This window comes from Globicephala melas, chromosome 2 (genome assembly GCF_963455315.2).
Source record: "Globicephala melas chromosome 2, mGloMel1.2, whole genome shotgun sequence".
Taxonomy (NCBI): domain Eukaryota; kingdom Metazoa; phylum Chordata; class Mammalia; order Artiodactyla; family Delphinidae; genus Globicephala; species Globicephala melas.
In genome coordinates this window covers 80,410,079-80,435,263 of record NC_083315.2, presented here as the reverse complement: position 1 = coordinate 80,435,263, position 25,185 = coordinate 80,410,079, and the positions used below count along the sequence as shown (strand labels likewise).

The following is a 25,185-nucleotide window of genomic DNA, read 5'->3' as shown; positions in this document are numbered from 1 at the left end:
CTGTATTAAGAGACACGGCTTTTAGAAGGCAATTAATGTTAAATGAAGTCATCAGGGTGGGGCCGTAAACCAATAGGATTGGTGGCCTTACAGGAAGCGGAAAAGAGAAATCTCTCTACCTCTCTTCCTTCCCCTCCCACCTCCCCCCTTTCCAAGCACATGCACCAAGGAAAGACCATAAGGGCTTCCCTGGTGGCGCAGTGGTTAAGAATCCGTCTGCCAATGCAGGGGACACGGGTTCAAGCCCTGGTCCGGGAAGATCCCATATGCTGTGGAGCAACTAAGCCTGCACTGCACAACTACTGAGCCTGCACTCCAGAGCCCAAGAGCCAGAACTACTGAAGCCTGTGCGCCTAAAGCCTATGCTCTTCAACAAGAGAAGCCACCACAATGAGAAGCCCGTGTACCACAACGAAGGGTAGCCCCCACTCTCTGCAACTAGAGAAAGCCTGCGTGCAACAACAAAGACCCAATGCAGCCAAAAATAAATAAATTAATTAATTTTAAAAAAAGGGGAGACCATATGACCACACATCAAGAAGGCATCCATCTACAAGCCAGGAAGAGAACACTTACCAGAAACCAAATCAGCTGGCCTTGATCTTAATACTTCCCAGCCTCCTTAACTGTGTGAAAATGAAATTCTGTTGATTAAGCCACTCAGTCTATGGTATATTGTTATGGCAGCCCAACCTGACTAATACATCAAGGATAAAAGCCAGGAATCTGCCTCTATATTTCCTGTTCTTTGCTGAAACTCAGAGGGTGTAGTCCTGCACCTTGTTCCAGATTTCTAGATAAGGCATGCTGGAGCCAGTGCCTAAAGCCTACATGTTCTCAATTAATAAAAGAGGGAGTAAAAATACCAGGCATAAATGGGTTTCCAGAATCCTTGCACTTGGAGAACCACAGGGTGCATGCCTGGTTTAATAAAGTGATACTCTATTTCTCATTCTATTGATACCATCAATCATGTGTGTATATACTTGCAGTTGGAAAGGAGAAATGGTAGTTAGTACTATGAATCCCTAGCAATTATAACTATCCAACCATCTTACATAATTGTCATGATGATCAGAAGTGAGGTATGCCAAACACTGATTCATTAAATTAATCTTACTCAAAGGAAAAAAAACCCCTTCTGTTCGAGGGCATGGCTACTTAATGAAGTCAAGGTGGGGGCAAGAGGAGAAAACTGAGAAAAGAGTGAGGAATAAGGGGAAAAGAAAAACAAAAGTAATGATAAATACATGTAGAATTCACTAAGTACAACATCATATTCTACTCCCCCCTACTACCTATACATCTCCAAACCCAAATCTGCTCTTTCTCTTGAGTTCCCTATATAGTCTAACATTATCGATGCTTAACTGCCCAAGCCAAAAACTTGGCAATGGAGTCCTATAAACGGCACCACCTAAACAGCTCTAGCCACTTTTCTTCCTCACTCTATGGCCCCTACCTATACTACCAATGGCCATATGGGGACTTCCCTGGTGGTCCAGTGGTTAAGACTCTGCGTTTCCATTGCAAGGAGCATGGGTTAGAACCCTGGTCAGGGAACTAAGATCCTGCATGCTGCATGGCGTGCCCCAAAAAATTAATAAATAAAAAAATAAAATAAAGAAACCGTTAAAAAATACATACTTTAAAAAATGTCCATATGTTACACACTAGTGTGTATAAAATAGATAACCAACAAGGACCTACTGTACAGCACAGGGAACTATACCCAATACTATGTAATAACCTATAAGGGAAAAGAATCTGAAAAAGACTATACATATATATATATACGTATAACTGAATCACTGTGCTGTACACCTGAAACTTATATGATATTGTAAACTATACTTCAATAAAAAATTTTAAAAAATAGCCATATGTTAAAAAATACCTCCTGTAAAATGCTATAAAAAAATATATATGTATTTCACCAAGAGTGAACCCTAATGTAAACTATAGACTTTTGGTGATGATGTGTCGATATAGATTCATCGACTGTAACAAATGTACCACTGTGTCATGGGGTATTGATAGTGGGGGAAGTTGTGCATGTGTGGGGAACAGGGTGTATATGGCACTCTGTACTTTGTGCTCAGTCTTGCTGTGAATCTAAAACTTCTCTCTAGGGACTTCCCTGGTGGTCCAGTGGGTAAGACTCCGAGCTCCCGATTCAGGGGTCCTGGGTTCGATCCCTGGTCTGGGAACTAGATCCCACATGCATGCTGCAACTAAGAAGTCTGCATGCCACAACTAAGAAGTCTGCATGCCGCCACTAAGAAGTCCACATGCTGCAACTAAAAAAGATCCCACATGCCGCAACTAAGACCCAGGGCAGCCAAAATAAATAAATAAATATTTAAAAAAAATAAAACTTCTCTCTAAAAAAAAGTTTATTAATTAAAAAATATTTCCCTTCTATAAAATGCCAGAAAAATATTCTTGGTGTTTTTTTTTTACTTTCTGCAGATTTAAAAAAATAAAAATCAATACTGAAAATAATCTATTCACTTATCCCAAAATTGTACTTAAGAAGTTTCCCTCAGGAAGCATGAATTATGAAGACAAAAACAAAAATTACAGGGGCTTCCCTGGTGGCGCAGTGGTTGAGAGTCCACCTGCTGACGCAGGGGACGTGGGTTCGTGCCCCTGTCCGGGAAGATCCCACATGCCGCGGAGAGGCTGGGCCCGTGAGCCATGGCCACTGAGCCTGCGCGTCCGGAGCTTGTGCTCCGCAATGGGAGAGGCCACAACAGTGAGAGGCCCGCATACCACAAAAAATAATAATAATAATTATTATAGTAGAAAGCAACAAAAGAAGCACAAAAGAAAATTATCAAATCTCAGATGAGCTATCACTGTCCCAGGATCAAAAAAAAAAAGACGTTCTGTACAAACTTAAATTAACATAGTTCATGTTTTATATTAAAGCATTTTAATGCCTGATAAGTATGAATATACTTAAAAGTCTTCAGGGTCTGAAAAAAATGTGTAAGTTACTGAAAGAACTGAAATAATGTTCTGCAACATTATTTGCTATTTAATTTGTATTACAGGTAAGAAGTTAAGTGACTGAGGGAAGCACAGTTCTTATTATAACTGATATTCTCAAAGTCTACTGACAATAATATTGTTTCTCATATAACCTCTGGTGCTGAGCTTCTTGGACAAAATTCCCCTAGACTAGACTATTGAATACCTATGTTAAATTCTGTATTTTGAGAATATGCCAGAGTAAGAGTCCTTAATGAGCAGTACAGTGTAGTATATTGTATAATGATGGCTTTCAGCATTCTATAAATACAGCAGTCTTGGAAATATCAATTTAATGCCAGTCAGATTTGTTTATAAAAGAACCCACCTACAGGAAATAACTTAAATAAGTTTCACTTACAAACTGAAGACTGCTTGGACACCTTTCTCTGGTCTGTGGTTGTGGATCCATCATGCAATTATAACACTAGTATTTACAATGCTATAATAACAGCTGACACTTCCTAAGCTCTTACTATGTGCCAGATACTATGATGATTATTTTATCTTATTTAATCTTCACAACGATACTGAGAATACATCACACTGTTTTACCTTCAAAAATAGCCTGATTATATATGGAATGGTCATTCATATATAACCACTATTGTTAATTCATCAAATCTAAGATGTCATTAATTTTAAGATACATGACTATTTTATCTTTCATTAAGAAAGAAAAATCTGCCAATTTAACTACAGTGTGCATCAAAGTGTAAGAAACAAATTTCTTTCTGATTTCAAAGATTTAAAATATAGAAAATGTGCATGCTAAAATCAACCAAATATGGTAATCCTAAAATTATAAGTTTAATCAGAATCTGATTTAAATGCAGTATTTCTTAATAGACCTGAAAACAAAGTGAGCTAACTAACTGAATGTTTTTCAGCCTCTTTTGAGAAGAAATCCAACCTTGGAGAATGAAATCATTTCGCCAACAAACTTCTTAACTGAATGGGAAAAAAGAGAGAGAGCTACAGCTGCAGGTGTTCATATGAACTGCATTCATACTTTACGCTTATATATTTTTAGTCTAACTATGTACATTCATTATTCAAAGTAAAAACACCTTCATCAAAGTGTGTGTTTAACAGTGACTGGTTAATCTATATTGTAATAAAAGGGTGAAATAAGACTGGATATTTATAGTTTCGTGGTTAAGATCATGATTAACAGACAATCTGAATCCTGGTTCTGCTGCTAATAACGATGTAGCCCAAAGGAACTTATTTAGTCTCTCTAAACTTTACTTTCCTGAAAAATGGAGGTAATACCTATTTCATAGCATCAATGATTTCATGAGGTAACAGTATGTTGTGTTGGACAACATGGCATACAGTAAGCAGTTTTATATAATACATAGTCTTACTGTTCCTTAATAAGCCAAAGTATCTGGAGAGAAATTTTCAATAGTTCTAGAATCTTGTGGTTTGGAATCCCAGCTGCACATTGAACAAACTGGAGAGCTTTAAAAACAAAGTATAAGACAAAACAAAAAACAGAAACAAAACCCAGGGACACATCCAAGACTGGATATTATATTCTTATAAAAGCTCCCTAGGTAATTCTAATGTAATTTTAATGCAACAAGGATTGAGAACCACTGCTCTAATTGGAAGCTTGAGGCTAAGCAAGGGGAGAAAATGAGGATATTAGGCAAGGTGGTACATGGAGAAAATAGTGGTGACATTCAAAAAGCAAGAGACCCGCTTTAACATATGTACACTGGAGTTACATTTTCAGTTATAGCTGTGAATTTTCAAATATCCATTTATAATATATAACTGAGGTAGAAGTGGTTCTCAGACTGGGGTCTGTGGACATTCTGGGGATCTGACAGCTCTTTCTCCAAATTTAACACGTGATTTATTTTCAATGAAAATCTCAAAAAATGAGCAAAAACCTAGCCTGGAACATCCTGGACAATGATAATCAAGGATTGCCTTATAATGTCAGTGCTATATTCATATGTACTATTATGATTTACATTTACAGTTTTGCTGGTGTTTAAATAACACGACTTTAACAGCTCTAGGCTAGTGAGAGAGGTGGACTTAACACAGATGATGTTTTTATATTGTGTGCAAAATGGTGGTCTGGGGTACCAACAAAAGTTGACAATGAGTCAAATGGGACAAGCAAATATCAAGCCATAGTACGGTAGGCACGTTCATCTCAGAAGGACTTGGCCCATAATACCAATCACGATAGTCACATTTTGACCAGTAACTTTGTAACACATCATAATGATTTAAAGTTTACTGGTTCTACAGTTTTATTTGCACTTAGTTTTTAATTTTTAAAAACTTTTTAAATATTTTAATTTTATTGGAGTTGATTTACAATGTTGTGTTAGTTTCAGGTGTACAGCAAAGTGATTCTGTTATACAGATACATATATTCATTGTTTTTTAGATTCTTTTCTCATATAGGTTATCACAGAATATTGGATAGAGTTCCCTGTGCTCTACAGTAAGTCCTTGTTGGTTATCTATCTTATATATAGTAGTGTGCGTGTGTTCATCCCAAGCTCCTGATTTAACCCTCTCCCCCATGTTTCCCCTCTGGTAACCATAAGTTGTTTTCGATATCTATAAGTCAGCTTCTGTTTTGTAAATAAGTTCATTTGTATCTTTTTAAAATTAAATTCCATATATGAGCGATATTGTATGATATTTGTCTTTCTCTGACTTACTACACTTAGTATGATAATCTCTATGTTGCTGCAAATGGCATTATTTCCTTCTTTTTTATGGCTAAGTAATATTCCATTATATATATGTACCACACCTTTTTTATCCATTCCTCTGTTGATGGACATTTAGGTTGCTTCCATGTCTTGGCTATTGTAAAAAGTGCTGCAATGAACATCGGGGTGCATGTATCCTTTCGGATTATGGTTTTCTCCGGATATATGCCCAGGAGTGGGATTGCTGGATCACGTGGTAGCTATTTTAAGTTTTTTAAGGAACCTCCATACTGTTCTCCATAGTGGTTGTACCAATCTACATTCCCAACAACAGTGTAGGGAGATTCCCTTTTCTCCACATCCTCTCCAGCATTTATTGTTTGTAGACTTTTTGATGATGGCCTGCATTTAGGTTTTAAAAATCATTTTGGTTTTATAGTTGTACGAGGTCTATAAGAAAATTATACTGAGTTCAGTTTTCTACAATGTAATTAAAAAATAACTTATGTCAGCTGGTTCAAAAATTTTTTTTCCCTTAAATAGTTGTGGGGAGTCCTGGAAGAAAGACTGAATGGATTCAAATCTCAGTTCCATTATATAAGGAGGAGGCTTTCAACTTTTCATAAAATCTTTAAGATCTCTTTCTCTCTCTCAGGTATTATTCTGAAGTTGGCAAAAAGTCATACTTGGCACACCTGTCAGAATGGCTATTATCAAAAAGACAACAAATAACAAGTGTTGGTGAGGATATGGAGAAAAGGGGACCCTCGGGCACTGTTGGTGGGAATGTAAATTGCTGCAGCCACTATGAAAAACAGTATGGAGGTTCCTCAGAAAACTAAAAATAGAACTACCATAGGATCCAACAACTCCACTCCTGAGTATTTATCCAAAGAAAACCAACACACTAATTGGAAAAGATATACGCACCCCTATGTTCACTGCAGCATTATTTACAATAGGCTAGATATGGAAGCAACCCAAGTGCCCAGATGAATGGATAAAGAAGCTATGGTTTATATATACAATGCAATATTACTCACAAAAAAGAATGAAATGTTGCCATTGCAACAACATGGATGGACCTAGAGGGTATCATGCTAAATGAAATAAATCAGACAGAGAAAGACAAATACTGTATGATCTCTGTTACATATGGAATCTAAAATACAAAACAAATGAGCGAACGTAACAAAACAGGGTCATAGATATAGAGAACAAATTGCCAGAGTGGAAGGGGGTTGGTTGCCAAAGTGGAAGGGGGTGGGGGGAGAAAAGAAATAGGTCATGGGTATGAAATGTACAGTGTGGGGAATATAGCCAGTAACTATGTAATATCTTTGGTATGGTGACATATCATAGCTACACTTATCATGGTGATTATTTTGAAATGTATAAATACCAAATCACTATGCTGGTGCAACAGGAACTAATATAGTGTTGGATGTCAACTGTACTTCAAAAACAAAAAACTAATGCACTCATAGAAAAAGAGATCATTGTGGTTACCAGAGACAAGGGGTGGGTGAAGGGGGAATTGGAAGAAGGTGGTCAAAAGGTACAAACTTCCAGTTATAAGATAAATAAGTACTAGGGATGTAATGTACAACATGATAAATATAATGAACACTGCTGTATGTTACATATGAAAGTTGTTAAGACAGTAGATCCTAAGAGTTCTCATCACACAAAAAAAGGTTTTCTTCCCTGTTCTTTAATTTTGAGATGATGGATGTTCACTAAAGTTATTGTGATAATCATTTCATGATGCAGGTAAGTCAAATTATTATGCTGTACACCTTAAACTTATACAGTGCTGTGTGTCAATTATATAGAGAGAGTATGAACCTATTTTTGTTTAAAAAGAGTTTTAAGGGCTTCCCTGGTGGCTCAGTGGTTGAGAGTCCGCCTGCCGATGCAGGGGACATGGGTTCGTGCCCTGGTCTGGGAAGATCCCACATGCTGTGGAGCGATTGGGCCCGTGAGCCATGGCCGCTGAGCCTGCGAGAGTTTTAAGACATCTAATATTATATATACTTACATGAGGACAGGAGAAAGAGTAAAGATACAAGCACAAAACTATAGATACTGTTTATCCCTGGGAAAGTAGGCATAGGAAGAGGTAAGGAGTTTTCCCTATTTGCTTATACACTTTTTGTTTGTTTGAATTTTTTTTCAAACACCATGTACTATTACTGTAATTTTTAATCAAATTTTTCAAAACTGGGGGAGGGGGCAGTGAGAATCAAATAAAGATACATGCCTTTAAAGGATTTTAAAATCACAGATAAGAAATACCTACCATAAAAACTAGAGCATTACCAACTTTTTACTTTGCTAGATATTTTTTAAAAGACTACTGAAATAGAGAACTCCTAAGATGACTAATTATATATAAAACTTTAAGACCTCTATCTTATATAAACTTTCCAAGACACAACAATATTATTTAATAACAGTTCAAATATATATACAGTGATTAAGGGAAAAATATTGAGTATCTACCATACACCAGTGTTTCTCAAATTTTAATTTTTCTAAATATTATGGTAGACAGAGTAATGACCCCCCAAAAAATGTCCATGTCCCAATCTCTGGAACCTGTGTATATGTAACTTTACATTGAAAAGGAACTTTGAGGATGTGATTAAGTTAATCTTGAGATGGTGGGGGAGGGGTCCCTGGATTATCCTGGTACGCCCAACATAATCACAAATCCTTATAAAAAAGAGGCAGGAGGTAGAGGTGAAAGATGATGCTACATTGCTACCTCTGAAGACTGGTGAAGGGGCCATGAGCCAAGGAAAATAGGAGGCGTCTAGAAAGCTATAAAAGTCAAAGAGACAGACTTTCCCCTAAAGCCTCCAGAAGGAGGAAGACAGCCCTCTGGACCCATTGTAAACTTCTGACCCCAGAACTGTGAGACCATGAATGTATGTTGTTTTAAGCCATAAAGTTGTGGCAATTTCTTACAGCAGAAATAGGATCCTAATACAAGTATCATCTTAGGAGCTTGCAGAAAATGTATATTCCCAGGTCCTACTCCCAGAGATTCTGACTCAGGAGGTCTGCATGTTTAATAAGAAAGCTCTATGCCTCTGATGCAGGTGATCTCTGAATCATACTTTGAGAAATAGCACTTTAGATCATACATCAAAATAAATACCTCACAAGTAAAAAGAATCACATCTAAATTTTAACGGGGAAAACTAGCAGAATATTCAATATGTATTTATTTGACCTGTGGAATAATGAGACCTTTCTCAGCTTGGCAAGAGAAAAATACACACAAAGGAAAATATTGGCAGATTAAAATGTTTTAAATCTAAATTTTATATATTTCTTTTTATATTTCTTAAAGGTAAAAGGTAGAAGGGGACTTCCCTGGTGGTGCAGTGGTTAAGAATCCACCTGCCAACGCAGGGGACACGGGTTCGAGCCCTGGTCCGGGAAGATCCCACATGCCATGGAGCAACTAAGCCCGCAAGTCACAACTACTGAGCCTGCGTGCCACAACTACTGAGCCTGCGTGCCACAACTACTGAAGCCCATGCACCTAGAGTGCGTGCTCTGCAACAAGAGAAGCCACCGCAATGAGAAGCCTGCGCACCGCAACAAAGAGTAGCCCCCACTCGCCGCAACCAGAGAAAGCCCGTGCATAGCAACGAAGACCCAATGCAGCCAAAAATTAATAAATAAAATAAATTTATAAAAAAGGGAAAATATTTCTATACTATATGGTTGACAAAGTGTTCCTATTTATATTATATTATTCTATATGCTATTTTAATTAAACTTACTATTTCAAAAGTTGAAAAGAGAAAGAATTCACATAAGGTGAAATAAAAAGAGTAAACACATAGAGAGGAATGTTTACTCTCTCTAGCAAAGAAATACCAATTAAAACCATGTTGAAAATCCATGTTTTATCTACTATAATAGTAAAGTTAAAAATAATTTTTTTAATTATCTATGAAAAATGGTTTGAGTGATGTTATGTCAACATGATGGAATATCCAACAGCCATTAAAATAATTATATTATTTAGAAAAATGCACTCAAAATCCATTAAGTTAAACAGCAATACATACAATATTATATTTAAGACTTTTTTCAATAATGTATAAACTGATATAAAGATGATCTGAAACAATGACAATATAAAAAACTATAATAAGTTTGCTAAAGTTTGCTAAAATAAGCTCTCTAAAGCTTCTGAAGATTTTTAAATACTTTACTTCTTAAAAGCAAAATTAGAAAGAAAAACAGTACTATCTATCTATCTTTTTACTTTCACCATCATTTCATAAAAGAAATAACAAAAATTTAACAGTCATGATCCAGAAAAAGGAGTCTCTCTTGAGAAAGGCTGCCATCTTTGCCATGGACAAATGAAAAGCTTATGTTAGACTAGCACAGGTCTGAGGACCAGTCTTTGGGAACCAACTACTACTACCCTGAAAACTACTGGACTTTAGGCCCTGTGTGAATAATAACCAAGAGCCCAACTACAGTTCTCTGGGGGTTCTTCCTCTTTCTCTCTCTACTGCTCCCACTTCAATCAGCCTGAGAAGCTTGTCTATCATTTGAAGGAGCAATGATAGGGAGGGTAGAGACCATGTTCCACAAAAGTGGAAAACTGCCAATTCTAAAAAAAAGGGGGCAATGGACCAGAAGTCAATGAGAAAGATAGCTTGCCAAAAAGAAAATGAGATGATGTAATAGCACCAAGAAAGAATACCCACTGGTTCCTTCAGTGATCCAACTGGTTGAAGCAGGGAGACAATGCCACCCTTTTAACCATTTGTTTGTTCAAGTGGATTCATTCATTAACCTCTGTGCAAATGTGGGGAGATCAATTATTTTGAATGGAAGTTGCAGTTTAGCTGTAAATGGCTATTGTAAAGATATCACCTTGCTATATACAAGGTTGGTAAGAAAAGAAACAATACTTTTTTCTCTCTAATTTTTTTCCTCAAAGGCAGTTTCATATTGCTCTATTTCCCCTTTAAAATGGGTAACTCTGCCAAAGACAGTATCCTTTGATAAAGATAATGATCAAGCAGGGGGATTTAATGCTAATGTAATGCTTTTAATTAACGTTTTATTGGATAACTCTGTGGTCATTATCGTCAACTTCAATCAGCCAAGTACAGGATATTTCCTAGAACCAGATTAAACTGGTTTTAGTTCAGCCAGTATACACACAATTAGAACTATCGTCAGTCGAGCATAGCTATTATCATCAAGCAATTATTTATTGTTATATTATTTTAAAATCATCTGTTTAGAAGATAAACTTGCCAACATGCTTTAATTCCATATTTAACTTAGATCTTTTACCTAAATTTTGATAGCTAAATAAATCTTAACACTAACATTTATACTTGTAACAGATCTTGAAATTGACAGATCTCTCAATAAAACAGAGGACAAATGAAAAAAATTTTATAATAACTTGCAAAAAGTATGAAAATGCTATACTAGAAGTCAGAAGATCTGGATTCTAATTTCAGCTTTGTCATGAACTGGTTCCAAGACTTTGGGAAAGGTCAGTTAAACACAAACTCACTTGTAAAATGAAGGAATGTGAAACTAGATGGCCCCTTCCAATTTAAATAATATCTGATTCTACATGTGCCAATTTTTGGAGTTATAAAATACTATCATCCCATTTACTGTCAGTACCACTTTGTCCACAAGCACAGACTGATCCTGGTACATCTAGCCTACCACAAACTAAAAATAATCATGGGGGTGCTGGTCAGAGTACAAAACTTGTCCCAACTACAGCTGTTTTTGCTTTCTGTGACTCAAAATCTTAGAATTATCTATGCCTCCTCCCTTTCTCCCGCCTCCAATAAGTAAAGTCTGACTGCTTCTATTAACAATCTCCCATATCTGATCCCTCACCATTCCCAGTTTGGCCAAAGCGTTGGTTGCATAAAGAGAAGCAATGAGAGACGAGGTAAAATAAGGACGCTATCTGTCATTAATGCCCTTTATGCATCCAATGGTCTGGCTCACCTGATCTTATTCTCTCCCAGAGCCACCTCAAGATATCCCACCCCTCCGTATTCCACTGAATCACTATAATTTTCTTGTTTCCAGCACTCCCCTCCTGGCAAGCCTCATAGCCCCACCTCGGTTGTTTTAATCATTCTCTCCAACTATTCCAGTATTCTTAAAGCCACACCATGGAAAAACTTTGTGGTAAGGAGGTGATTCATCCTTTGTGCTCCAACTCTCCTAATACTCTTACTGCTTTTCCATTCTTGATACCCCACTAATTTACCAATGAGTCCCAAAAATTACAGCTAGTGACTCAAAAATCACTTCAACTAACTTTTTTTTTTTTGCGGAGCACAGGCTCCAGACACACAGGCTCAGCAGCCATGTCTCATGGGCCCAGCTGCTCTGCGGCATGTGGGATCTTCCCAGACCGGGGCACGAACCCGTGTCCCCTGCATCAGCAGGCGGACCCTCAACCACTGTGCCACCAGGGAAGACCTCAACTAACTTTTTTAAAACTGCATTTTAAAGGTTCAAATCTCACCATTTATACAAGCCTTCTAAAATATTCTTTGGAAGAGTTTAAAAATTTTCTTCATAAAGAATTTGCTATTAAGTTCATTCAAAATTAGATTTGTTTGTTACACTTGTGCATGGGTTTTTAAAATTACATTTTCTAACAATCTCTACTCTCATGAAGTTAAAAATTTAACTTTACCACTTGATCAAAGTTCTACAGATTAAAAGAACAGGGTATGATATGATCCGGCAATCCCACTACTGAGCATATACCCTGAGAAAACCATAATTCAAAAAGAGTCATGTACCACAATGTTCATTGCAGCTCTATTTACAATAGCCAGGACACGGAAGCAACCTAAGTGTCCATCGAGAGATGAATGGCTAAAGAAGATGTGGCACATATATACAATAGAATATTACTCAGCCATAAAAAGAAACGAAATTGAGTTATTTGTACTGAGGTGGATGGACCCAGAGTCTGTCATACAGAGTGAAGTAAGTCAGAAAGAGGAAAACAAATACCATATGCTAACTCATATAGATGGAATCTAAAAAAAAAAAATGGTTCTGAAGAACGTAGGGGCAGGACAGCAATAAAGATGCAGATGGAGAGAATGGACTTGAGGACATGCAGAGGGGGAAGGGTAAGCTGGGACAAAGTGAAAGAGTGGCATGGACTTATAAATACTACCAAATGTAAAACAGATAGCTAGTGGGAAGCAGCCGAATAGCACAGCAAGATCAGCTCGGTGCTTTTTGACCACCTAGAGGGGTGGGATAGGAAGGGTGGGAGGGAGACGCAAGAGAGAGGAGATATGAGGATATATGTATATGTATGGCTGATTCACTTTGTTATAAAGCAGAAACTAACACACTACTGCAAAGCAATTATACTCCAGTAAAGATGTTTAAAAAAAAAAAAAGAACAGGGTATGAAATAATGCAATGAGCTCTAGTTCAGCTTAAATACACAATTCTTCCCTAGGTCTTATCTCAGCTCATCTGGTCCTATTATACCTTCCCATGATGTTTTATTGTTTTTAGGAGAAGAGCTCACTGTACCTTATGCTTTTCCTTCCTAAAACTTAGCACAGATAAAAATAAATCACTATTTGCCTCTCTTCTCTAACCCACTAAGCTACATGAGAACAAGGACCAACTCTCTTACAGTTACCCAGCACAGCACTTAGCATGAAGAAGCTCTCAAACACTTGTTGAAATACTGAATGGTTAATGTTCCATCATATTTTGTTTTCTGCCTATTTCAGCTTATTTCTGGTTAAAGTGATAAAGGCTTGCTGTTACCCTTTCCAGATAATTATCATTTTATTCTTCTCTTGGATTTGACATTTTGCACTGAAATAGTTTTTGTGAGTTTTTTTTTTAATGCCCTTATCTATATAATTTTCTTAAACGGGACAAGGAAATATTTGTTTTTAAAATAAAGAAATTGCATTAGGTAATCACCACATCTCTAGCCCAGGACAAAAACATTTTCATTTTAAAAAATAAAAAAGAGAGGGGCTTCCCTGGTGGCACAGTGGTTGGGAGTCCACCTGCCGATGTGGGGGATGCAGGTTCGTGCCCCGATCTGGGAGGAACCCGCGTGCCGCGGAGAGGCTGGGCCCGTAAGCCATGGCCGCTGAGCTTGCATGTCCGGAGCCTGTGCTCCACGACGGGAGAGGCCACAGCAGTGACGGGCCCACGTACCACACACAAAAAATAATAATAATAAAATAAAATAAAAAAGAGAGAGTACTTTCTGAGTTCTAATTTCCATATTGGTTATTGGAATTTCTAGGCCTCAACAGTCTTTTAAGGGATAACAGAGAATTCATCATACCAACCTATTGATTGCTTATGTGATGAGTTGGGGGCAACTTAAGCTCTAGAAAGAAAACTGTATTTTAAGTAATTTAAAGACTGGCTATAAGGTAAGAGTGGAAAAAAGAGGTATCTGCATGTCAAAAAATTCAAGTGAAATCCAGCTCTTCTCCAGAAGGCAATGGGAGAATGCCTTCAAGTAGAGGACAGTCTTATGGAGCACATTCAGATAGTCTAATTCAGGGTGATGCCTGATAGATAATAAAGGTGTTACTAGAATGCTTAGGTGGGAACTCAATCTCAGATATCAGAAAAAGCTCCCAGAAGGCCTGATATTTAAAATGAAAGAATTAGGGAATTTCTTGGTGTTCCAGTGGTTAGGGCTCGGCGCTTCTATTGCAGGGGGCACAGGTTCGATCCCTGGTGGGGGAACTAAGATCCCGCATGCTGTGTGGCACGGCCAAAAAATAAAAAAAGAAAGAAAGAATTAGACCTAGTCAGTGTTACTGAGGTGTTCTTTTGTTTTGCCTCCTTAAGTTCAGGCTGCCAGAACTGTGCTTTTATCCACGTATCATAGATGCACAGGCACAAACTTAGAGCTACACAGATTTTATTCATTTCCTTTTTACTTGCACTGACCCTATTTTTTAATTTCTCTGTGCTCTGTGTAAACCATTAAGCCTAATTCACCACTTTTTCAGGGCCTGAAAATCCTCAAGTAGAAAATATTGTCCTTTCCACTTTTGTAGGAATATTCCTATATTCCCATATAGGGTGTTATCACTCCATACCACATGCAGAAAGAACCATGGGACAAAAAAGCTGAGAAAATACTGCCACAAAAGGAAACAAAGTCCTGGGCTTCCCTGGTGGCGCAGTGGTTAGGAATCTGCCTGCCAAGGCAGGGGGTCATGGGTTCGAGACCTGATCCAGGAAGATCCCACATGCCACTGAGCAACTAAGCTAGTGTGCCACAACTACTGAGCCTGTGTGCCACAACTATGAAGCCCGTGTGCCTAGAGCCCGTGCTGCACAACTACAGAAGCCACCGCAATGAGAAGCCTGCACACTGCAACGAAGAGTAGCCCCTGCTCGCTGCAACCAGAGAAAAGCCCACACGCAGCAACGAAGACCCAACGCAGCCAAAAATAAAATAAATAAATTTATTTTTTTTTAAAAAAAGGAAACAAAGTCCTGTCTCTCAAAACCACAAGTTCTAGATTTAGCTATACACTCAAAAGATGACCCTGTGCTAAAAAAGCAACAATCCACTATTCTAGTTCTGTTTTGTTTTGTTCCAGCTTTCCTAATCCCAGATAACTGGCACATAACTTTCCAAAATTACTCTCAAGCTTAACCTAATTTAGTCTTTCTTACATTTTTATCTCGTGGGAATGTGGTTACAACATAGGCTGGTCCCCAAAAATACATCCTGTCCTTTCAACCTCCTTCCCTCTACCACATGCATGATTCCTACTTTTAAGTACTCTTAACATTCATATTTTCCACTGACTGTGTGTTGGTATGTGTGAACCCTAAAACTCCAGCACAAATAAAAAGTGGATAGAGAGTTGTTTTTAGTTAAGAGTTGAAAACTTGCACATACACACTAAGATCAGTTCTGCTCAGTTCTCTTGAACAAAGATGGAATTAGGTAACATCTGTTGCAGTGGACCTGTCATCTCTAGGGCAGAGCTATTTCTGGAAGAGCATCCAGGTAAAAGCCTAAGGCCATAGGAGGTGTCTTCTAGGTCTCCTCTTATCTCAGTCTGCAACTCAGAGATGATATGTAGGTGCTGGGGACCTAGATATTACATTCCAGGCCTGGTCCTTTTGTACTAGGTTCTTTACCAGAAGCCCATCCAGAATATAGGAGTCAGCGCAGGAATATGGGGTACTCCCTAGGACAAATCCATTTGCAAGAGTATTAATGTACAGAGTACATGATAGAACATTTTCCCCCTCCTCAGAAGTTACAAAACAGCATCCCATGTTCACTACTTAACACTTTGCTCGTATACATATCCTGAAGTTCTTATCCAGTTTGTTTTAAACCTCAGTTCTCTAAAATTAATGCCTTTATTCTCTGACTAAAGGCAAATTATGTTTAACAAGATTTCTTAACTTAAGAGAATTTATGAACCTCTGGATATTTTCCACAAAATTATGTATGTATATACACAGATGCATTTTTTTTCCTAGCAAGAGGGTTGATACTTTTCAGCAGATTCTCAAAAGGGTTAGTACCCTAAATGAGAAACAATGACATAGAGCAATCTTTTTTTTCTTTTTCTGTGTGGACATTTTTCAGAAAAAAATGATTTAAGGTAAACAAATATACCAATGCAATGCAATCAGGTAAAATCAGGATACTTATTCCTAAAAAGGTTCTCCTACCCTTTTTGTTAGATGTGAAATAGTCTCTGGACCCAATGCAGAAGCCACTTGGGCAGTACCACTGAATGCATTGACAGTGAAAAAATGGAGTACACTTGCAAGAGACTGTCTTTTCTTTACATTTGCTTGTTCTCTAATCCTCAGTAAGCTAAACTTTATCTTCAGCAAATTGGAAGACTAAATATGTTTGTGTTGGCTTCCCTGGTGGCGCAGTGGTTAAGAATCCGCCTGCTAATGCAGGGGACACGGGTTCGAGCCCTGGTCCGGGAAGATCCCACATGCCGCGGAGCAACTAAGAGCCTGTGTTGCGCACCTACAGCCGTTTCTCCGCAACAAGAGAAGCCACCGCAATGAGAAGCTTGCGCACCGCAACAAAGAGTAGCCCCCGCTCGCTGCAACTAGAGAAAGCCCGTGTGCAGCAACAAAAACCCAACAGAGCCAAAAATAAATAAATTTATAAAAAAACAATAGTTTACATAAGAATCACAAAATCTTAGCATTTGATGAAAATATGAAAACCAGGATGGGAACCCAGATTAACCCTCTCTCCCAAAATAACTTAAAATTATCACCACCCAAAGCAATGAAAATACTGTGCTCAGCTGAAAAGAATCTGAAATTTTGTGTACTTATTAAAATGACAAAAGAGCATTTTCTGAACATTTTGGCTTAGAAGTTTGAGTTTTCAAATTTTAGCCCTACACCACCAGATTTTTATTCTGTAAGTTCTTACATTTCAAAACTGTTACATTCATCACGTATGTGACAATATTTAATTTCTGGCTTCCAGACAGCTGGCTTGTCCCTTGTCATCAATGAGTGGTAAATACAAGGTCACCCTTAGCCCAATCCTAGTTGAGGAATTCAAAAGAAAAGTTAGAAATGAGTTACTTCCCGGTAAACAAATCCCCAGTGGATTTACCAACTCTAGTCAGTCAGCCCAGCACTTGTGGGCACTTGTATGCACACACAGGTGTGCACACACACACACACGCACACCAAAAATAACACTACATCAAACAAATTTTTTTCTGCCTTCTCTTCTTCATTTATCTTCCCATTTACTCATTATTTCCTTGCCATTATTGACTATTATCTTTCTTCAGAGGTTTAGTCGCATACTTCCCTATCAGCCTTGCCCTTTCTTCTGCCCAAATCCCCAAACTTCCACAACTTTCTGGGTCATAAAGTAAATTGAGACATCTGCATAAAAGTATATCTGCATATGTGAAATTTAGAGGGAAAAATATAAAAAACTATACTTAAAATGCTCAGAATTTAAAAATGTAGAATAATTTTAAAGAAAAGAGAATGGTTAATATTTAGCAAAAAAAATTATATAAATAACAATGATTGTAAATAACTGGCGGAGTTCCCCTTTCATACTCTGGATGACAAGATGCCTACAGCAAAATCTGAGGCCCAACTATGTATGACCCTTAGGGCCCGGCTATTTTTTCTACCCTATCTTGACTACTTCCTGTAATTTATAATTTTAATGTCCCTGTGCTTATCATAAACCTTATAATTCAAATCCTTTGATGTTCAGAAGTCTTTAAATGAGTAAAATAGAGACCAGTGAGCAACAAGGCAACATTTCCAGTTTCTCAAGTAACAGTCATCATACTACCACTTATAACTCAGCCTCACCACAAAGGATTATATAATCAGATTCAAGCAGTACAGTAAACGACTATGTTTTTTAAAACTTGGGTCTTTGATTTTAGATACAACGGCATCTGAAGATTTAAAAAAAAAAGATTTACTATGCTCTTGCAAAAGCAATATAGTTTATGCAATAACACTGTTGCAACATGAAAATGCTTGATAAAATGCTGTTAAGAGGCATCTGGTGGCAGGGTCTGGGGAAGGGGCGGCAGGCGCCACGTCGGGCCACGAAAGTGGCAAGAAGAAGCCCCTGAAGCAGCCCAGGATGCAAACCAAGGAGATGGATGAGGAAGATAAGGCATTCAAGCAGAAACTGAAGGAGGAGCAAAAGAAACTCGAGGAGCTAAAAGTAAAGGCCGAGGAAAGGCCCCCTGGGCACAGGTGGAATTAAGAAATCTGGTAAAAAGTAAGCTGTTTCTAGACTCCACGTATTGTGTCCAGGCAAGTTAATGAACAACACACACACACATACACATGTGCACACAGCAGCAGCAACAACAATCTATGGGGTGGGGGGCAGGGGTAAGAAATGAGAATCTAGATTTGCTACCATATATTATCAAATATGTCTACTTATCAAAAAAAAAAAAGTAAGCTGTTCCTTGTGCCTGAGGCAATGATGATCCTTAATTCCGTTCCTGTTTAAACATCTGGATTAAACATCTGGATTCCCTGCCATAACATCTGTTGCCACCTATAGCTAGAATGAAGTGTTGTCTTGAAACCTATTGTACATTTAAGAATAAACTTTTGTAAAAAAAAAAAAAATCATTAAAAAAGAAAGTGCTGTTAAGACAAAACTTCCCTGCCTAGCTGACTATAATAATCAAATCTTTTTTGGATTCAGAACATGAACAAGTGATGGAATTTCTGCAAGAAGGAGTCAAAGAAACATTGTATCATAGAGCACTTAGAGCATACCTGTAGGAATCAAACGTTTGGGATAATACTTGCTGTAGGAATGATTTTTCACAAAAGACCAAAAGAGAAAGAAATACTCAGATTGTTACCCCTTCCCAGCCTGAAATTTTAAATTACAGAATTTTTTTTGAAGAACTATAAATGAAATACTATTTTCATATTATTGCCTGGTTATTTAAGAATAAACAAAAAAAATTATTTTATTTAAAATAAAATCTGTTACAGCAATCACACTGCATCTGATAAATATAAGAACTTCTATTTGCTACTGTATCAAGTGGCTAAGAGAAAAAAGAAATCACTATTTTTGAGAACTGAAGTATTTTTCTATTTTCAAGTACAAAGAAGTATAGTTAATTTAAAGATTTGGCATAGAATAAGACAATTAAAATTCTATTGTCAAATAACAGATAAATTCAAAGAGTTGAAATATGCTAGCAGTGTCACTAGCCTTGACCAGAGGAACTTTCAGATGTGTTAAGACGTGTAAGAACCATCTTTAGGGGCTGAGCCCAGGAATAAAATCTGGGATTCTGCCAAGACTATTCCTCCTGCAACACAAGGCAAAGCTTTTGTGTGACACAACAGTAGATCCAAATTTCTTGCCAATATCATGTACCTTTATTTTTGCAGCATATGAATGAAATTACCCTGCTCTTGGAAAGTCTGTTAATTCTTAAGAAATAAACCAAGGAAAAGGGAGTAGTAAACCAGTTCAAGCAACATTTTGGTTTTTGTGGTTGTATATTAAAAAATAAAATAGTAGTTGATGAGAGTGATAGCTAAAAAAAAATGGAAACTAGATTGACTTCCATGTGGTTAGAGCTACATTTGATGATCTTGGGTCTACTCAGCATACCTCTGCCTCCCATCCCTGCCCTTCTCATAGCTCCTCTTCTGCAAATGAGTGCTTTATATTGCAAAGGCCACCAAGTCCAAAAACTATAATAGCTTTCCTTATTTTGCCATAATTTTTGTAACTCCTACCAAGTTCAAGTTTGGGGGTACACGTAACGAACTGAAAAAACTAAGAAATGCCAGTCTTTTAAAGTTTAGCAACATGTAGGCTCACATAAAACACTTTTTTAACGTTTAAGGCCAATTTATTTTGTAAATTTTCACCTCCTATTTGAAATCCTTAACTTACTATAAATATATATGTATCTTTAAAAATGATCAGTAATGGGCGCAAAAGCATGAAATGTATTTTGAGTTCTTTTCAAGAAAAGATATATCTCTCCTCTCTTATAAAATAATGCTATCCCTTCCTAATGACAAGCACTTCTTGAAGAGAACAACAATATCAAAACCAATCCTATTCCAAAATATATCATTTGTAGAGATAAAAAATAAAGCTTGAATATTAACTTGGAATTTATATTATATTAATTTTATTCAGACATAAGTTACCTAGTGAATTAAAAAGGAGCCACTTACACAACTGGGTGAAACTGGATAAGCAAAAGAAAATTGTTCATAAATGGGTAATATACTAATTAGTATTCTGTTCTGCTTTAATTAATTTAAAAGAATCATTAGCTAAATCAACTATATAAAATATAATTTCACAGTATTTGAAATTATGTAAAACTTTTCTTTATATCTAAGATATTTTAAAACTTGCCTATAATTAGTTGGATAAACTGGTTTTTCCAGATCTCATAAACTGTAACCCATATTCTGTTCAATTATTACAAAATTGAATTAGGTTCAATTTAATAAGACTGTACTATATTTGCAGTATTAACTAAGTCAGATATGGAATTATTATATTTAATTAAGGTTTACTTTAATTTTAAAATATTATCTTAAACATTTCTGGTTTGTCTTCAAAATCCTTTATTTTTTCAGTTTTCTATATGGACATTTAATAGAACATGCCACTACCTTTGCTGTTGGATTTTACTACTATCCTTTATCTGAACTGAGAAGTACTAGCCAACAGATCAAATAATTAAGAGGTTATACAATTTGAGGTAGCATCTTCACAAATCCTTTATAGAAAGACACCATGTCAAAAGTATGTCAAAATTCTCACTAAGCTAAATTCTGACAATCTCTGTCAAATTCAGAAACAATGAATTTCAGTTAAAAATACGTAACTTATATTAAATACATTCTCCTTAATAGCTTTTATTTTAAAAACACCTCCTACCCCCAAGTACAGTTAATACTTCTGTCTAAACCTCATTCTCGTCCCAGTTTTCTCATTTTTATCATATTTTTTCCCCATTAAAGTAAGCATATTGTATTTTGGTTTCTTTTCTCCCTACTCATTGTTCAGATCAGCATTTTAAAAATCTTTTAAGCAATGCTGTTCAAAGAAAACAGGCTATATGAAGCTAAAGAAAATTCCCTAAGTTCAATGTTTTTCAACCTGAGATCATTTTCCTGGACCTATTTATTAAAAATCCACGCAAATCAAACACTACAACTGTAAACAGCTACAGAAAATTGGAAGCTTAAAAATAAAGCCGTTGAAAACACTTCATTACACACCTTCTCTGTGAAGCCCTTTGTTTCCACTGAAAACCATACTGGAATCCTTGTGTAAAATAAGTTGCCTTCTGGCTGTCAATAGCTATACAGTCAGTAACTGAGGGATCCAGATGTCTGCAGTGGTTAAAACAAATGTTCAGCAGTGGGTGCTGATTCCGCTTCCCTCTGTGTAAGGTTTTTCACAAAGGCAGCAGAGTAAGAGCTCACATAGCAACAGCACTCACAGCTGATTGGATGGAGGATACGCTCTGCCGCCCCTGCTCGCTAGGTCCACTACAGCTTCCTGTCTGCTTGGCAGCGGTATCTTGTTGTCTTTGCTCCTCTTACCAACTCAGCTGTGTTTAGGCAACGTGAAAGGAAAGATCAGGAGAACGATAATGACAAAGTATTCTAGCATGAGTCCCTAAAATGTGCATCTCTGGGTGCTTTTAAAAAGGAGAGAAATTCATAGGGCAAACATTTACTTCAGTGTTTCACATAAAACTGAGGACAAAGAGGGGTAGTGGAGGGAATCAATTTATTACTTCGCATTTCAAGTAAATCAGGCTCTACCAAGTGAAACCCTCTGAAAACAAAGAATACAAAAATTTTCGACAATTAGGATAAAGCATCAACCTCCATCTACCTAGAACTATGAATTACTTTACAACAAAGTTCACAAATTCCAAGAAAATCACGCAGGACCAGTTAGATAGTTAAAATGAGACAGGGCCTAAAAATAGTCCTCCCTCAAATTTATGCAGTGCCTTTTAAGAGGGCAAGAAAAATTGAGGTTAACAGATTGCTTAGAAAAAGATTTTAAAAGGAAAAAATAATTGCTTAATAAACTCTGACAACAATAAAAGATTTAACTAGGTATCTGCATTAATAATATCTCTTCTTACATAAATGACAATGACATAAAATATAAAACAACGACACTGAGCCTGGATTAATTTATTTTCTCTATCATAAAAGTATCTGGAGACAGGAAGGCATAGGAATTTTTTTACCCCTAGGTTTCAAATACTGGGCTTCAATGTACCAATCTACACTATCTCCTCAAGCTTTAACAACAAAAACAAAAATCCATCCCCAATTTACGAAGATGTTTGGGGGAGTCAATGCAAGTGTAGTAGGAGATAAACAGATATGAAGAATCGGAAAAATTCCTCATTTAGGAAATATTTCCCTTGAACTTCACACAAGCTAGGATAGTGTTTTTCAAATTTTTAAAGCAATGGAACCCTTTTAATTTGCATTCTTCCAATAAAATGCATTATTAGTGGTGGCATTAGGATTTCTATACAGGAGGGGTTTGTGAGAGTAGGCAGAGGCAACAGCAGAAGCATGCTGTTTATTACTCAGATCTTTGTTTATGTGGAGTGTCTTGTGGGTAGGGCAGAGAGGCTGATGGAAATGCTGGCACTACTAAAGCACCCCATGAGCACCATGAGGCTATTTTTAAATGAGAGGCTACAAACAACACTGCAGTTTCATATCAGCCCCAGAATCTACAAAATTCCTACCCTTGAAAAAGCTTTTAGGATCTCTGGAGTTCTACAGTATACAAACAAGAGATATAACCTGTAAGAGTTAAATCTTATTATTACCTTAGTGTAAGGAAAGAACCTGATCCTTGCCTCCACAATTAGCCAGAGGGAGAGCTGCTAAGCCCTCTGAGAAATAACAAGAGAGAAGATGTGTTTAGGAGCACAATAACCGCTGAGCTAAGTGACTCGGAGAAAGAATGGCATAGTAGAGAGAACAAGGACGCTGGAGTCAGGCTGACCAACCTGGGTTCAAAATATTAATCTGCCATTTACAAACAGTAAGACACTATACAAATTACTTAACCACTCTGAGCTTCAGTTTTTTAATCTATAAAATGGAGTTAACTCACAGGATTATTGTGAAGGTTAAAAGGTGCTCTTTGCCAGCCAGACTGCTTTTTTGGTTACTAAGTCTCTTCAAAACTTAGGGTCTTTGCAAATACTATTCTTCTTTTGCTAGGACTTGTCTCCCACAACCCCTTCCATTGATAAGTCTCCATTAAATTTCTCTTCCCCAGGGCAGCTTTCTGTGAGCCAAGACTAGTCTCAGGCTCCCTGTACTTTTTTCTTAGTACTTAGCTCACAGAACGTTAAATAATTATTTGCAAAAAGACTGGTTGGACATTCTCCTCCACTACACTGTAAGTGCTTTAAAGGGAGGTACTACATCTGTCTACATTATTGCTTACCTAACACCATGCCTGATTTATATTCCACATACTATTTTATTTGATTTCATAACCTTGGGAGGTAAATACAAGTATCATTATCGGCATTGTTCAAATAAGAAAATCAGCTCTAAATGTTTATTTACTCAAGTCATACAACTAGAAGTCAAAGGAAATAAATTTTTTAAAATTTTTGGATGAATAACTTTATAATTCAAAATTAACTTCTGGGCTTCCCTGGTGGCGCAGTGGTTGAGAGTCCGCCTGCCGATGCAGGGGACACGGGTTCGTGCCCCGGTCCGGGAAGATACCACATGCCGCGGAGCGGCTGGGCCCGTGAGCCATGGCTGCTGAGCCTGCGCGTCCGTAGCCTGTGCTCTGCAACGGGAGAGGCCACAACAGTGAGAGGCCCACATACCGCAAAAACAAAAAAACAAAAACAGAATTAACTTCTTCCTATATCTTTGAAAAAAAGAACATATAATCTCTAAACTGTTTTAGAATACTTCCTTTCAGTTAGAATTCTTAAACTTTTTAATTAAAGTCTAATGATAGCCTGTTTCTATAATCTAAAACTACTGATTAACATTTACAAAGAGAACTTATTGAAAAAATATTAACTTTAATCAGAAATATGTAATTATAAGTGAATAAAATGAACTCCAAGAGACATGCCACCTTAAAAAGTAAAATCCAACCAAGAGATTTATTTAGTGAAATGCCTCCTCTGCTACCAGTTTTCTAAATGGTAAATAAATTTCAAAATGGCACTTTATATAACTCTGAAGAATGCTTGCTTTTTTTCCTGGGTCATCTTGGTACACAAAGCTATAAATAATCTCAACAGTCTACAAGTTAAGAATCTGAATAGGACTTCCCTGGAGGCGCAGTGGTTAAGAATTTGCCTGCCAAGGCAGGGTACACGGGTTCAAGCCCTGCTCCGGGAGGATCCCACATGTCGCGGAGCAACGAAGCCCGTGCGCGACAACTACGGAGCCTGCACTCTAGAGCCTGCAAGCCACAACTGCTGAGGCCTGCGCGCCTAGATCCTGTGCTCCACAACGAGAAGCCACCGCAATAAAGAGTAGCCCCCGCTCGCCACAACTAGAGAAAGCCTGCACACAGCAACAAAGACCTAGCACAGCCAAAAAAAAAAAAAAAAAAAAAAGAATCTGAATAATATAAAATGCTATACTAAGTGCTAGTCTCAGGTTCTCAATTCTCAACATTTAACCATGAAAAAGCCCCTTTTTGCCCAGCGTGGTCATAACTGTACTCTCCATAGACCAGTTCAAGAAATATAAATTATTTATATTATACTAATGTAGGAAATAAATAGGAAAGCAGATCTTCCATAAGAGTTTTCTAACGTACATATTCCAAATATAAAATGGAAAAATTTGAATTATCAACTGT

The 25,185-nt window shown here is 37.2% G+C and overlaps 1 protein-coding gene and 1 pseudogene across 12 annotated transcripts in view; one reads left to right on the top strand and one right to left on the bottom strand.

Annotated features, from left to right (window-relative positions):
- Positions 1–25,185, bottom strand: part of ATOSA (atos homolog A) — an 87,252-nt gene that overhangs the window by 40,126 nt on the left and 21,941 nt on the right. For 7 of the 12 annotated variants that reach the window (XR_009562994.1, XM_060294240.1, XM_060294239.1 and 4 more), the window contains exon 1: positions 21,570–21,733. The exons of the other annotated variants lie outside the window; for them this stretch is intronic. Coding sequence is in view for 6 of the 7 variants with exons in the window: in XM_060294240.1 (XP_060150223.1) it covers positions 21,570–21,606 (37 nt within the window). In the remaining variant the exon portion in view is untranslated. Of the gene's footprint in view, positions 1–21,569; positions 21,734–25,185 lie in introns of those variants that run through there. 12 annotated transcript variants of the gene reach the window in all.
- On the top strand, positions 7,494–18,559 carry LOC115864874 (translation machinery-associated protein 7-like; annotated as a pseudogene).